The sequence below is a fragment of the Echinops telfairi genome, unplaced genomic scaffold (genome assembly GCF_000313985.2).
Source record: "Echinops telfairi isolate 266 unplaced genomic scaffold, ASM31398v2 ScPeMD7_3533;HRSCAF=4204_0, whole genome shotgun sequence".
Classification (NCBI taxonomy): domain Eukaryota; kingdom Metazoa; phylum Chordata; class Mammalia; order Afrosoricida; family Tenrecidae; genus Echinops; species Echinops telfairi.
In genome coordinates, this window is record NW_022107431.1 from 57238298 (window position 1) to 57254968 (window position 16671).

General features: G+C 39.4%; 2 protein-coding genes across 2 annotated transcripts in view; both read left to right on the plus strand.

Moving 5' to 3' along the window:
* RNF217 (ring finger protein 217) overlaps positions 1-16671 on the plus strand; it is a 153307-nt gene that overhangs the window by 116763 nt on the left and 19873 nt on the right. The gene's annotated exons all lie outside the window — the stretch shown is intronic.
* On the plus strand, positions 15112-16671 carry LOC105978539 (cold shock domain-containing protein E1-like). The gene is given in 3 exon segments (XM_045294533.1): positions 15112-16236; positions 16239-16316; positions 16319-16671. Coding segments are annotated over 3 exon segments (1464 nt in total). The 5' UTR covers positions 15112-15203.

Genomic DNA, 16671 nt, shown 5'->3' on the forward strand with positions numbered 1-16671 from the left:
AGCGCTGTCCTTGTAAGCCGTGTTTAACAACACAACAGTTGCTGCAGCATTTTTCCTGAGCAAGAAACAGAATTTCACAACACACGCTGTTCACTTAAATTGGTTATCACAAAAAATGAGGTTCAAGTGAAACGGCTTTTATGAAAAAATTCACTGTGACCAGACAGAACTTTCCCAGGTGATGCTACCATGTGCACTGAGTTGCTCAATGCTCATCTAGCGGGAGAAAATGTGTACTATGAAAGCTTCACCCAGCAGAGCTTTTTTCCATTTTGGGGGGGTACCCCGTCATATATGTTTCTGATTTACCTTAGAGACATCATTTTCATTTTATCTTAGAGAACCTTATCAATCCTTCCCCTAGACCGTCATGTCCACTGCCATCAAATCAGTACTGACTTATAGCAACCTTATAGGACAGGGAAAACTGCCCTTTGAGCCTCTTAGCCTGCAAATCTTCTCAGGAGGAGAAAGTTTTGTCCTTCCCCTGTGGAGCTGGCTGGTGGTTTCGAACTACTGACCTTGTAGTTAGAATCCTAATGTGTAACTACTACACATTGATAGTGTCATTAGTTTAGCGAATGGTATAGAATTTAAAACACTGCTGAACAAAGGAAATCACGCAAGTTTAGCCCAGCTGTGAACTGTAATGCATGAATTGTTGATTTGCATGAATTAAACTCTTAAATGACTGGATTCTGTCCATACAAATAATGGGGATTGGTGAGAGGGAAAATCTTGCAGTAATATTCCTTCACACCAGCAAAACCATGCCTACCAGGTTTTCCCATGACGTAATGAAGTAAGGAGCGCCTTAAAATAGACAGTATATGGTAGTTCTGGGCCATCATTCATTGGACACCCTCAAGGGCTGAGATTTGAAACAAAGTCCAGTGGTCTGCTGGTCCGATGCCCTTAGTCTAGTAGTTATCTGCTTCTCACACCAGGGGGTTTCAGCCATACATCCATCTAAGGGATGCAGTGAGTTAGAGGTAAAGCCCTGTTTCACTCAATAGCGTTTCCACCTTGGGTCCCTTTAGTGTGGCCCATGAAGGATGCCATGCACCTCAAAAGAACAGAGTCCAAATCACAGTATTCTATGGTACATGGACTGGTCACCAAACACTCCTTAGTAACTTAGTCAGAAGTGTCCAATCAGTAACCTAGTACCAGGTATATTCTCCCCTTGGAGTCCCCACAAGCACTGTCAAGCATTTCCTCCTGTTGACAGGTTGCTCCTCTCCTCACCCTCACTTCCTAACTACAGCGATATAATTGCCTTCTCTGAGACACACTTCCCCATCTCCCCCCCATCTTGACCCAAACTTCCAGTAAGATTTTTCTACAGATCTGGTGAGAGTCTGTTGGATCAGGTTAACATTAGCACAACCTTGTACGGTACTGACTGAATAATGTTCTCCCTCTCCCCAGATCTTGAGAAACTGGCCCCAACTGATGTGAGGCCCCTTCTGTTGAAGTGGTCTTCAAGATGCACATGCAGAGGGGGTGATACATGCTTCCTGGACACTAGGCAGACTCCCTACCTCATCACTTAGGGAACTAGATTAGAATGCATGCCCTGGGAGCAGTGGCCTGCCTTAATCTTGTTGTTTATCTGGTGGAATCATACAATATTTGTCTTTTTGTGACTGACTAACTTCACTCAATATAATGGTTTCCAGGCCCCTCCATGGTTTGAGGTATTTCATCGCTGTTTGTTAGTGATGCATAATATTCCATTGTGTGGATGTACCAGAGTTTCTTTATCCTTTCTTCTACCGATGGGCATTTGGGCTGTTTCCAGCTTCTTACTATTATGAATTGTGCTGCAGTGAACATGGGAGAGCACATGCCTCTTATTTCTTTGGGGTATAAGTCCAGCATAAGTATTACTGGGTTGAACGGTATTTCTGTTCCTAGTTGTTTTTAGATAGCACCAGATCACTTTCCACAATGGTTGGACTTATTTACAACCCCACCAGAAATGTATGAGTTCAATCTTTCCACACTTTCTCCAGCATTAGTTCTTTATTGTTTTGAAATTCAGCTATCATTATGGGTTTAAGAGGATATTTCAACATTGTTTTGATTTACATCTCCCTACTGGCTAGTGGTTGTGAGCATTTCCTCATGTTTGTTACCCATTTGAGTGTTGTCTTTTATGAATTGTTTATTCATATCTGTTGCCCATCTTTTAATTGGATTTTTTCTTATTGACTTCTTGCAGAATTCTGTAGATTTTAGTAATTAGTACCTTGTCCATTATGTCATTGCTAAAGATTTTTTCCAAAATCAGTGGGCTCTTGTTTTACTCTTGATTAAGTCTTTTGATGTACATGAGTGTGTTATTTTTAATAGGACCCAGTCATCTATTTTGTTTTCCACTGTGTGTGCCTCTTTGATTGTATGTGTCAGACTGGTCATGCCCTACAAGGTTTTACCCTTAGGTTTGTCTCAATTAGGTCTCTAATCCATCTTGAGTCCATTTTTTGTGCATAGAGTGAAGTATGGGTCCTGTTTCATTCTGCTGCCTCTAAAAATTGAATTTTTGCTTCACCATTTTGTGAAGAGAACATCCTTTTCCCAATTAGTGTTTTTTGGTTCTGTTTCAAAAATTGACTGACTGTAGCTGATGACTTTATTTCTGAAATTTCTATTCTGGTCCATGTGTCTACTCATTTATCATTAAAATAGTACCAGACCGTTTTGACTCCTGTGGCTGTGTGACCGGTCTTGAGGTCAGATAGTACAAGGCCTCCCACTTTGTTCTTCTGTTTGAGAATGTCTTTGCTTATCCTAGGTCTCTTCCCTCTAAATGAAGTCAAATTCATTTTTCCCTATCTTGAAAGAATGACGTTAAGAATTGGATTGGAATTGCATTGGATTTATGGCTTACTTTCGGTAGTATTGAAATTTTCACAATGTTAAGTTTTTCTATTCATGAACACTGGGTATTCTTCCACTTGTAGAAGTGTCTATTGGCTTCTTATTGAAAATGTCTTTTTGTGGAGTCCTTGGAATTTTCTCTATATAATGTCATATCATCTACAAATAGCAAGAGCTCGCTTCTTTGCCCAATTGTATTCTTGCAATTTCTTTTGGTTTTCTCATGTTTCTGGCTAGGATTTCCAGCACAATATTGAATAAGAGTGGTGAAAAGGTGCAGCCTTGCCTACTTCTTGTTTACAGGGTAAGTATTTCCAGTTTTTTCTTACTGAGTGTGATATTGGCCATTGGTTTTTCATATATGATGTTTATTATGTCGAGGAGTTTCTCTTCTATTCCTATCTTACTGAGTGTTTTTATTAGAAATGCATGTTGATATTGTCAAATGATTTTCCTGCAACTATTGATAAGATCATGTAGTTCTTAATCTTTGTCTTATGTATCTGGTGGATTCCATTAGTTGCTTTTCAAATGTTGAACTATCCTTGCATGCCTGATATGAATCCCATATATCATCATGATGATTTAGTTTCTTAATATGTTGTTGAATTCTACTGGCTAGAATTTTGTTGTCTATGTTCATAAGGGACGTTGGTCTGTAGTTTTCTGTGTTTGTGGGTTTGTTGCCAGTTTTGCTATCAAACTTATGCTGGCTTCATAGAATGAGTTTTGGAGTTTTCTCTCGCTTTCAATATTTTGGAATAGTCTACATAGCATGGGTGACAGCTCTTCGCTGAATACTTGGTAGAATTCCCCTGTGAAACCATTTGGTCCTAGACTTTTCTTCGTTGGAAAGGTCTTGATGACTTTCTCTATTTCTTCTTTTGTTATGGGTATGTTCAGGTTTTCTGCATCCATCTGACTTGGTTTGGGTAGATGATGCATTTCCAGGTATTTGTTCATTTCTGCTACTTTATCAAACTTGTAGCACAATCTTTCATAGTACTGTGTTTTATTCTAATTATTTCATTTGGATCTGTGTTATGTCACCCTTTTGATCTCTTCATTCTAGATATTTTCACCTTCTTCTTTTCCTTTGTTACATTTGCCAATGGTTTGCCAATTTTGCTAATCTTTCAAAAATCCAACCTCTGTCATTGATTTTTCTGTTTTCCAATCCATTTATTTCTGCTCTGATCTTTATGTTTTCTTTTCTTCTATTGTTGGAGGGTTTATGTTGTTGTCCTTGCTATATTTCTTGTAGGTGTTGTGTTAAGGATCACTTCCCCTTTTTTCCATGTGTTATTTGATTGCTAAAAATTGCCCTCTGATAACTGCTTTTGCTGTGCCAAAGTTCTGGTATTATGTGCTACTGTTATAGCTTTTTTCAAGAAACTTCTTAATTTTATGCGATTTGTGGGTCTGTTACCCAGTTGTTTTTAAATAGTATTTTGTTTGGTGTCCATGTGTTTGTCCTTATGTCCCTGTACTTTCTATTGTTGATTTCCAGTGTTGTAGCATTGTGAACTGAGAAAATAGATTGTAGGATATCAATGGCTTTGAATTTGTTGAGAATTGCTTTGTGGCCTAACATTTGATCTCTTGTAGAGTATGTACTATGTACACTGTAGAAAAATGGATATTGTTTTATTGTTGGGTGGAATGCTCTGTATAGTTGTGAGAGGTCAAGCTGTTTGCTATTTCATTCTTAAGTTTATTTCCTGATGATCTAATTTTTCTTGAGAATGGTGTGTTGAAGTCTCCTATAATTATTGTTAAGCTATTTATTTCTGTTTTCAACTCTGGGAGCATTTGATTGATGTCTTTTGTGGGTCTTTCGTTGGGTGCATATATGTGTATTAAGGGTATATGTTCTTGGTGCATTGTTCTTTTAATCATATGTACTATCCATTCTTGTCTCTCATTTTATTCACATTGAAATCTATTTTATCAGAGTTCAGTATTGCTACTTTTGCTTTTTATGGTTGCCATTGATTTGATTTTTAATATATATTTGTCTTTGATTTTAAGGTGTGCTTCTTGTGTGCAGCATATAGATTAATATTGTTTTCTAATCCAGTGTGCTACTCTCTGTCTTTTGATTGCCATATTCAATCCATTGTAATCACCAATTCTTGATATATTTGGGATTGTTGCTGTCATTTTGCTGTGTTCTTGTTTGATGTCTTTTTTCCTGTAGCTTAACTTGATGTCTTTGTTCTTATATTTCTGTTATTTTGATTTGCTTTTATCATATTGGTTTCTGAGTAGTGTTATCTTTTCTGGTGCTATTGAGTTTAACTGCTGTTGTTGTTGGTTCTCTGGCCATAGTAATCTGGTAAATATTTTTGCAATGCTGGTCTTGTTTCTCAAATTCCTTATTATTTCCTTGTCTGGAAAGATCTTTATTTCTCCCTTTGATAATTTTTCTGGAGATTGGATTCTTGTTTGGTAGTTTTTTCTTTCAGAATTTTATATATGTCATTCCATTGTCTTCTTGCCTTCATAGTTTCCATTGAAAAGTCTGAGCTTACACTTATTAGTTTTCCTTTGAAGGTGACTATTCTTTTTATTCTAGCTGCCTCAGGATCCTCTCCTTTTCCTTCAAATTGGACAGTTTGGCTATGTTATGTCATAATGTCATTCTTTGAGCAGCTATCCTGAGTTTCTCTCAGCCTCTTCAATGGTTATTTTTTTTCTTCCTTAGTGATGTTAGTGCAATTCTATGATTTTTCCTACAACTTTCTCTCTAGTTTTTTTTTTTTTTTGGGGGGGGTGTTCTTTTTTTTCCTGTACTCTCAATGAGATGTAAATTTTTTATCTTGATAGTGTCCCATATAATTCTCATGCTTTGTTTTGATTCCTTAGCTTTTTGTTGTGGTTGTTATTTGTTTTTGTTGTAGATTTTAGTCACAGTGGTTGTCCTTGAATTTGAAAATTCAGTTTTCTTCTTCCACTCTATTCCTCAGATCTCTTAATACATTGGCTAATTTTGTTATCTCAGTGTTTGTCCTCTGGAATTCTTTTTGTTGAAGGATTTTTGGTTTTTGTTTTTTTCCTTTCGTTTCTTCCATTGTTCTTTAAAGTGCTTCCGCATCTCTTGATAGGACCTGAACATCATTCTTCTGAATTCTGTATCTGGTCATTTCAAGACCTCATATTCAGAGTGCTCCATTGGGTTTGGGTGATTTTTTTTTTAATTGTTTGTTTTTAAATTTTTGGTTTACTGTGTTTGACGGCGGTTTCCTCATCATTATGGTACAACTCCTAGTGGTATTTGAGCTTCTGGTTTTGTAGAGGTATTTGGCTCTATTTAATGACATGGGAGAGACCTAATAAGAGCTGGCAAAATATAGTCGTGAGATGGAGAAAATGAGAGAGAGAGGGGTAATTAAGGAGGGTGAGGGGCAAGAAAAGGGAGAATAAAAAAATATATATATTAATGATAAGCAGCTGTCTGGAGATGGCTACACATTTGTAAAAATAATAGGAAAATATATGTTAAGAAGGGTAATCAGAATTAATTGGTTTAATTGAAATATATCGCACAAGGAAAAGGAGCAGGAAGGGATCATTAGTGGAGCTACAGAGAGAGGAGGGACAAAAGAGCAGGTGTAGTCTGGGTGTGGATGCTAATTAATGTTGGTATGGCATTGTGAATGTGAGCGAGTCAGTGCAATCAGAGGTGCTGGTGGAAAGCCCTTTTGGGGCTTGGTGGATCAGAATATCAGCTGCCTCTTTGGACCTTGGGAGAAGGCATTCCCAGGAGGGTCAGCCACACCAGAAGGCATTAGAAGAGGAAATGAGAAGGAATCTGAAAATATGAACATGTTGTAATTGAACAAGCTACAGAAACCAAAAATTAATAAATAAAGTAAAAAATAAAACTGCCTGTGCGTGGGAAACCTGTACTTTGGTTGTTAACCATGTGCTGTATTGGCAAAGTGAGACAAATGGTGGGGAAGGAGAACAGAGCCCAAAACAAGAAAAAAAGGAGGTAGAGAAGGGAAAAAACGAAAGAAAAATGAAAAGTTAAAGTTGAGTACCAAGTTGACAAAAATTGTGGTCATCCTATTTAAAGGAAACAAAAATCCTCACAAGTAGACCAATAGACAAAATCATAATAACAGAAAAGATTGATGTCAAGTATTTCATTTTGTTTAGATTGACAGTCATTGCACTCAGAAACACAGTCAAGAAATTAACTGATCCACTCCGTTGGGCAAATCTGCTGCACAAGAGCTCTAAAATATTAAAGAGCAAGGATGTCGCTTTGAAGACTAAGGTGTGTCTCACCCAAGCCACGGTATTTTCAATTGCCTCATATGCATGTGGAAGTTAGATGATTAGTAAGGAAGACCAAAGAAGCGATGATGCACTCGAATTATAGTGCTGGCGAGAGATATTGAAAGTACTGTGGACTTCAAGGAGAACAAACAAATCCCTCTTGGAAGAGTTACAGCCAGAATGCTCCTTTAACCAAGGATGGCGAGACTTCTTATGTTATTTGGAATGTTATCAGGAGGCCCTAATCCCTGGAAAAGGACATTACGCTTGGTAAAGCAGAAGATCAATGAAAACAAGGAAGCCCTTCAAGGAGATAGTTGACACAGGGGCTACCACAATGGGCTGTTCTAGCATAAAGATCGTGAGGGTGGCACTGGATACGGTTGCTTGGAGTGAGAACCAACTTTCACATCACTTAACAACCACATATTTAAAGCAAGGAGGAAATTGAAGTTAAGAAACAATACTTATGTGACTTAAGTAAATAAAGAATGTTTATTTAAGAAAACATTTGCTTCACTATTTTTTAACTAATTTACAGTGAATCCTTTACCCATGGTTCAGAAAGGACATAGTCTTGCCATTGTTCAGAGTGTATTGGAAAGTGGATTGTTGCAGATACAATTAGGGTAAAACTTAGTATCGTGTCATTTGATCCTCCTGATGATTCATTCTATGGTTCTAGCTTGTAATGCTTTCTACTTTCTTCTTGAATGAGCTTTTTTTCTGTTTTATTTTGTTATTGTTAGTGTGATTTTTACTGTTTTGTTTTTTTCTGTGTATAGCATTCAGGATAGATAAATCTATCATTCAACTACTCATTGTGTCAATGCCAATTCATGGTAACTCTATATGTTAGGGTAGAACTTTCCTGTGGGTTTCCGAGACTGCAACTCTTTATAGGAATATAAAGCCACATCTTTCTCCTAGAGAAATCTATAAAGACAATAAAATAAAACTTTTTGCAATAACCATTATGTGCTAGCATTATTAAATGTAGGTATTGAGTATATGTGGTACTGGTATGTTATCTGTACTTTACAAAAAATATGAAATAGTTCATCATCAAAAATAAGTAAAATTTAACATAACAAGTGTATACATCTGCCCTCTCTCGAGTTGCTTAGCTTACAGAAAAAGGTTGCCTACTCATTCTTTAATAATATTCTGCTTCATTTATTGATAACCTAGTCTTATTTTTTTATTGGCTAAAATTTTAGTGTTGTTCAGAATAATAGACTTACTAAAGCAGAATTGAGGTTAATATTTATAAAACTAGGTAACTTTGTTTTTATTATAAAATGAGAGCTGGATACCCTCAGATATTTTCTCCCTAAATCACCTTCTTCCTTAATGTGAGAAAAAAAGAAATACTCATGCAAACAACTTGCATTGTGTAGAAGTACAGTCACAGCTGGCTAGTTGATTTGTAGCTGACCAACTCGATTTTCCTTTTCTATCTCACATCTCTTTTAGTTCATTTTCAAGGAGAAGGAGTATAGATAAATTACTAGGAAATAATATATTTCCTTGGGATAATGTATAAGTAGTGTGATTAATAAGGAGCCCCTGTGATGTACTGCGCTACCCATTGTGCTGTTAACCACAATTTCAGCAGTTCAAACTTGTTATTCTCCTCTCTAGTTATTATACAGATATTGTTCTATGAAAACTCATATGTGGTAGTAAGATGCTGTGTTCGATTATGATCCAGATCTTATTTATTAACTTTCTTGTGATAAAACTTGCGATATTAGCATGTTATTACCTGCTATCAAGTTGACTGTGATCCATAGTGACCTACGCACAACAGAACGAAACACTGCCTGGTCCTGTGCCACCCTCACAGTTGTTCCTCTGCCTGAGCCCATCATTGCAGCCACTGAGTCAATCCATCTCGTTGATGGCCTTGATCTTTTTCACCGACCCTCCACTTTACCAAGCATGATTTCCTTCTCCAGAGATGGTCTCTCCTGGCAATATGTCCATATGTCCAAAACATGTAAGATGAAGTCTTGCCATCCAAGCTTCTAAGGAGCACTCTGGCGATACCTCTTCCAAGACAGACTGGTTTGTCCTTGTAGCAAATCCTGGTGCTACCAATGTGCTTCTCCAGCACCCAGTTCAAACGCATGGGTTCTTCTTCTGTCTTCCTGCTTCCATGTCCAATTTTCATATGCGGACGAGGCACTTGAAAATACCATGTCTTTGGTCAGGCACACCTTGGTCCTCAAAATAACAACCTTGCTTTTCATTACTCTAAAGGGGTCTTGTGCAGCAGATTTATCTAATGCAACTTGTCTTCTGATCTCTTGACTTCTGCTTCCATGAGCATTGATTATGGATCCAAGCAAGATCCTTGACAACTTCAGTCTTTTTCCTATCATGATTGGTCCAGTTCTGAGGCTTTCAGTCTTTACAGTGCGTTAGAATCCATCCTGAAGGGTGCAATCCTTGATCATCATCAGCAAGGACTTCATGTCCGCCTCACCTTCAGATTGCAAGATTGTGTCATTGCAAGATTGTGTCATCTGCATACCACAGGTTGTTAATAAGCCTTCCCCCAATCCTGGTGCTGCATTCTTCTTCATATAACCCACCTTCTCTGATTTTTGCTCAGCAGACAGATTGACTAAGTATGGTGAGAGGACATACCACACAGGGACCTCTAGAATGTGTGAATATCCTAAATTTGGAGCAGCACTGTAAATAGTAGTAGAAGCGTCATCTACCTTCGGGGGGAATGATCAGAATCGATATCAGCACAAGGCTGATTCCTATGAGGTAGAGTCAGACCTTTCCCCACTCTCCAGCCTTTTGACCAGTTCCGACACCAGCCATCCTTCCCACGGTACTGTCTACTTCTCTTCTGGATTTGATCATCAGCTACAGTGATCATACAGAACCCACGACCATCTTAACAGTTAAGTGTTTGTTTAAGGAAATAACAAGGCACAACTTGGGAGCTGGATCAACAGACTACAGCTTGGAATCAGGAAGCACGTAGGTGAGATCTGCAAGACTTACCTGCAAATGAGAGCACATCTCCTCCCATCTTCAAACAGGCCTTTCTTTTGGCCCTGCATTCTCTTTCTGATTCTTCATGGCAGGCTTCCTTTGAGACCTCCCACTTGGCTTCTGTAGACAGTACTTCCCTCAGCCCCTTCAGGACAGCCTTCTGGTTGGTGCAGTTAGGATAGGCTTCCCTCAGCATCTTCAGCACCTATCTCTTCTCATACCCCTTAGGAGCCCTCTCTGCCTTTGGCCTCCCTGCCATCAGCCTCTCCGCTGCTAACTAACCAAACTCATGTCCAGTAAGGTGTTGTTTTCAGTCCTCTGAGCTACATTCCTAGAACCAGGTTTTACCTTCCCACTGATGAAGCCTGTCACTATCAAACTCTGTCGAGGATACCTTCGCTGCTTGTCATTACTGACTCTGCAGCAAGGTCTCTTCTGGGCCTCTCATATTGGTGGCATGGTTATTGGCCCATGTTATAGCTCTTATTAGGAGGTTCCTCCCCAACTGTTTGTTTCTTCTCTCTTCTTACCTTTCTTGACTATTCTCCTTTCTATTTCTGTCAACCTCTGTGGAGTTGGCTACAAGCTCCTTCTTAATTTTAAGCCCTCCCATCAGGTCTACAAACTGATCTATCCTCTCCAGGTGGGCCACAAGACACTTAACTTGCATAGTAAGCCACAGTCACTTCATTGGCACAGTCTTTAGCCATTTCATTTACATAGTATAGTGACCAACCCCTGAAATGTATTTAAGAGAGCCCAGTGAGTACAGGCTATAGCCCAGGCCAGACAAAAAGTATGAAATCATAAGTTGTGTAGAGTTTTCCTAGTGGATCCAATCAGCCTGGACAAAAGTAACAAACCTCAGAGCTCACTGGTGGGTGGAGGGGAGGGCGGGGAGAATCTGTAGCTGTTTTCCATACAATAAGAAATTCATTTTGCCCCAAGTGGTTATCACTAGCTGTGTTTTCTAGTCTTCTCTAGTCAGTTCTAAAGTCTAGGTCTTAATTGTCAGAAGAGCTTGACTGTTGTAGTGACACATAATTTCTAGAATGCAGAGTATAATCCATTGAATGCCTCATTTGTATAATAAATAAATTTAATACCTGCTTACTACTCTGAGATTAGATATTTAGAAAATGCACACTACCTATGTGTATGTCATAAAAATCAATAATGGCCCTAACTAATAACTCTGAAACTGTTATCATCCCGTGGTGCATCTTTCAACTCCCGTGCGCATGTACCACAACAATACAAGACAGAATAAAGCAGTCAGATTTTTGCACCTATTAAATTTTTTTTTACCTATTTTTAATGCATGTATTTTGATGTAAGAAAATTTTGGATTCTGGTAACGTTTAAATAAAGTTTGAACTTGTTAGCACTTATCCTTGTATTTGAAGAGGAACCCTGGTGGCCTAATGATTAAGAAGCTGGCTGTTAACTGAAAGTTTGGTTGTTTGAACTCACATAACACTTCTCTGGAAGAGAGAGCTGGTGATCTGCTTCCATAAAGATTACGGTCAAGAAAAACACACGAGACGATTCTGCTCTCTCCCTTGGGATCAATTTGGTGATACGCAACAACAGCACAATTCTTACCATTCTGTGCACAACAGAACGAAACACTGCCTGCTCTTTAAAATTGTTGTGATGCTTGAGCTCGTTGCTGTAGCCAATGTGTCAGTCCACCTGTTCACAGGTCGTCCTCTGCGGGGCTGACCCTCCACTTTACCTCACGTGGTGTTCTTCTCTAGGAACTGGTCTCTGCTGACAATGTGTCTACAGTACACGAGACGAGTCTTGGCACCCATGCTCTTCAGGAGAATCCTGGCTGTCGTTCCTCCTGGACAGATGCTGGTAGATCTTGGCTGTAAGCAGAGATATCAGGAAGGTGTTTACTTGTGTTTTCTCGACTATTGCAAAGGCATTCCAGTGTGTGGATACTATCAAACTATGGACACCATTGGGAAGAATGGGAATACCAGAACACTTAATAATGCATATACAGAACCTGCACACACAGAAGCTTCCATTTCAACAGAACAAGGGTATACTGCAAAGTTTAAAGTCAGGAAAGGTTTATGTTGGGATAATATCTTTTCATGGTCCTTACTCTATTTGTTGAGAACATAATTTGAGAAACTGGACTATTTGTAGTAGAATAAGGCATCAGGATTGAATAAAGACTCATAACCTATAAAATTCAGGTGACCACCTTGCATATGGAAAGCCAAGAGGACTTGAAGCATTCACTGTTTAATATAAAAGAATCAGCCTTCAGAGCAGAGACAAGGCAGTGGCTGCACATGTACTCAAAAGAATGTTGAGAGGTGGAGAGGATGGGTCACTGGCTGGCCTGACATAAGATGCAGGATCCTAAATCTGAAGCCAAGTGGAAGGACATCTTATGCAAAAGGGTGTCATGTCCTCAAAGGAAAGTTCAAAACAATTAGAAAAGAAAGAATACAAGAAGCAGCGAATCCTTCAATCAGTTGTGAAAACGCATGAAGATAGGACTTTGGAAGAACTTGAGGAAAATGACGATGAGTTTAGAGACATTTTTAGAGATCTCAGCAAAAGATTATGTTTAAGAAGTTACCACTGCTGGTGAGGGCTTATGGGTAACCTTGCACCTCTGCAGACAAAGGATTCTCCCCTGTGCTCTGTTAAATCAGCACCTTAGTGGACTTGCGACGAAGTTTCTGGATGTTAAATTTATCAAAGTCATTTCAACAGTGTGCATACCCAATTACCCTGATAGGAATTGTTCACAATATTTGTTTGTCTTGAAGGACATACCCTTTTATTGATCCTCTATTGTTTGATCACATGAATCTGACAAGAAATGCAGTAGAGTGGAAATTGACTGACTGGAGCAATCAAGACAGACCTGGAAGAAAACCCTAAGCTTTTAAGAACCTAGACACTATTTCTGATAGCTGACACCAACTGCTTTCTTCACCGCACTTGATAAAGGACCCGTTTATCTGCCCTGACACCTTCGTGAGGGTGAGTATTGGAAAAAATTGTATCATAAGAAGTGGTTGTCCTTACGCTAGGGCTTGTGGCAAAGTGGGAGCTCAAAGTGCATCCACATATTAGGAAAATATCTATCTATCTTCAAAATGCCATTCCCAGAGTAGTAGACCATATTCAAAATGACCAAGGGTAGCCCATTTCAATTCACTGCTGCCTAGCCTGTGAACTTTCAGGTGTTCCATTTCATTTTGACAACTTCTAGTTTGCCAAGATTAATATTTCATACATTTCACATTCCAATTATTAATGAATATGTTCCACTGTTTCTCCTCATTTTTAGTCATAGCATGGCAGCAAACAAAGGGCACCACGTTGTCCTTCATCCATATCATTAAGATCGTCTCTACTTTTCCATCCCCAAACCTCCTTCACCGACAGCTGCAGCCATCCACAGCCTGGCCCTGTGAATAGCGTGACACAGAGACCAGCGGGACTGAAGTGAGCGGGGAGACAATCTCCTTTAGAAGGCCGGTGGGTGTGCTTGACCCAATGGATTGTGATAAGAATTATACGAACCCCCAATAAAATGATTAAAAAAAAAAAAGAATAAAGTCCCTACCACTCGCTCAATCTTGAAAATGGAAAAAAAGAAGAAGAAGGCTTGTGGGGTGACAGGGGAGCCCTAAAAGAAACGGGGCAAGCCATGGGGAGGTTCTCTAACTTGTTAAAGTTGCTGAACGTAAAAAGATGACCTGTTATAGAAACCCACACCTGTTTCACAGTAAAGCTTGAAAAAAAATGTTTTTAATGTCTTTACTTTGAGGAGGCAGCTCTTCCATAGTCGGTGTTTGCGTGTCTTTCAAGAGGAGGCTCAACTCCTGATCGTGTTTCGCTAGTGTTCATAACGTTCTCGATGCCCTAAGTGGATCACATTTAATACTACAGATCACCAGATTGCTCTTGGTCTATCTTAGTTCAGAAATTCCACTGACATCTGTCCATCATGAGGGACTCTGCAGGCATTTGGCATACTAGTAACATAGCTTCTAGCATCACAGCAACATCCAAGCCACAGTACAACATATTGACAGACTCACTAAACAAACTAGACTAAACGAAATGCACTAACATTCAGTCAACACTGGTTCATAGCGACCCTGTAGGACAGAGTCGAATGGCCCTTGGGAGTTTCTAAGACTAAATCTTTACAGCCCTAGAAAGTTTCATCTTTGCCCATATTGTTTGACTTAAACACAAAAATAGAAACAAAACAAAAAAACACTGCCATGGCCTCAATTCTGACTGAAGGTGACCCAGTCATGCCTTTATTATTTAAAAGAAACAAATATGATTTTAGAAGCCCAAGAAGCAATATTACAAGCAGATTTTAAGTGACAGTGACGACGCTACAAGAAAGTTTGAGGCAATTGAAATGTCAGTGAAGAAAACCAAAACCAAACGTAGTGCCGTCCAGTCAGTGCATTCAGGTAGGTCTCCTGCAGGAAATGTTTGGTATCAGTTTGAATTCATGAAAAATATGAAGTGGCCCAGATGTGGCAAAGAGGCGCAGAGATTCACATATGTCGCTACGTACCGGGCCGTGCTGCTTATTGTGGCGCTGGAGAGGGGGCGCTGAGCTGTTGGGTATGAAGTGTAACAGAACAGACTTTACCACCTGAAACTGCTACTTCAAGTTCAGATCAGGCAAGGAACAAACCTCGTAACAGCCAACAAGACCAAAGAAGAGTACACTTAAGTTGAAGACACAACATTTGATCTGAAACAAGAAGTTTGTGCCTACTCAACAGCTTTGAAGGAGCACTTCCCAACGCTGCTGGTCGTCTTTGCTTTCTTCAGTGCTGTACTGAGAGTGCCCGGTGCAGCAGCAGTCTACTCTATTAGCTTGATAGATCGCTTTTCTCTCACACTTTTTTTAATACTAGCAACTTTCATCCTTTGAAACGTGTGCTGAAAAAGAAGAATCAGCAAATACGACTGAAAGTGCAATATTTGATTATCGCTGCAAGATGAGCTTTGATCCAAACCTTCTCCACAACAATGGACACAATGGGTACCCCAATGGTACTTCAGTAGCATTGTGTGAAACTGGGGTTATTGAAAAACTGCTAACCCCTTATGGATTTATTCAGTGTTCAGAATGTCAAGCTAGACTATTCTTCCACTGTTCACAGTATAATGGCAACCTGCAGGACTTAAGAGTAGGAGATGATGTTGAATTTGAAGTATCATCTGACCGGCGGACTGGGAAACCCATTGCTGTTAAACTGGTGAAGATAAAACCAGAAATCCTCCCCGAAGAACGAATGAATAGACAAGAAGTGTTTTATCTGACATACACCCCTGAAGATGTTGAAGGCAATGTTCAGCTAGAAACCGGAGATAAAATAAACTTTGTAATTGACAACAATAAACATACTGGTGCTATAAGGGCTCGTAATACTATGCTCTTGAAAAAGAAGCAAGCTCGCTTTCAAGGAGTAGTATGTGCCATGAAGGAGGCGTTTGGCTTTTTTGAAAGAGGCGATGTTGTAAAAGAGATATTCTTTCACTACAGTGAATTTAAGGGTGACCTAGAAGCCTTACAGCCTGGAGATGACGTGGAGTTCACAATCAAGGACAGAAATGGTAAAGAAGTTGCAACAGATGTCAGACTTTTGCCACAAGGGACAGTTATCTTCAAAGATATCAGCATTGAACATTTTGAAGGCACTGTTACCAAAGGTATCCCAAAAGTACCCAGTAAAAACCAGAATGACCCATTGCCAGGATGCATCAAAGTTGATTTTGTAATTCCTAAAGAACTTCCCTTTGGAGACAAGGATACAAAATTCAAGGTGACCCTGCTGGAAGGTGACCATGTTAGGTTTACTATTTCAACAGACAGATGTGACAAATTAGAACGAGCAACTAATATAGAAGTTCTATCCAATGCATTTCAATTCACTCATGAAGCCGGAGAAATGGGTGTGACCGCTGCCACGAGAGAAGGGTTTGGTTTCATCAAGTGTGTGGATCGTGATGCTCGCATGTTCTTCCACTTCAGCTCCATATTGCCGATGAAGTCGAGTGTACTGTAGTTCCTGATATGCTCTCTGCCCAAAGAAATCATGCTATTAGGATTAAAAACTCCCCAAGGGCACGGTTTCATTCCATTCCCATTCCGGTCATCGTTCTCTGGGCACTGTAGAAAAAGAAGCCACTTTCCCCAATACCCAAACCACCAGCCCAAATAAAGACAAAGAGAAGGAGGCTGAGGATGGCATCATTGCCTCTGATGCTTGTGCGGTGAAACTGACCATTGCTTTTGAAGCCAAGGATGTAAAAGGATCTACTTCTCCTCAAATAGGAGATAAGGTTGAATTTAGTATTAGTGACAGTCCACTTAACAAAGTTTGGTTAGATATCTGTGAACTTAACAAAGTTTGGTTAGATATCTGTGAAATTATCTTCCAGAGTAGTTTTTTTTCCCCCTAG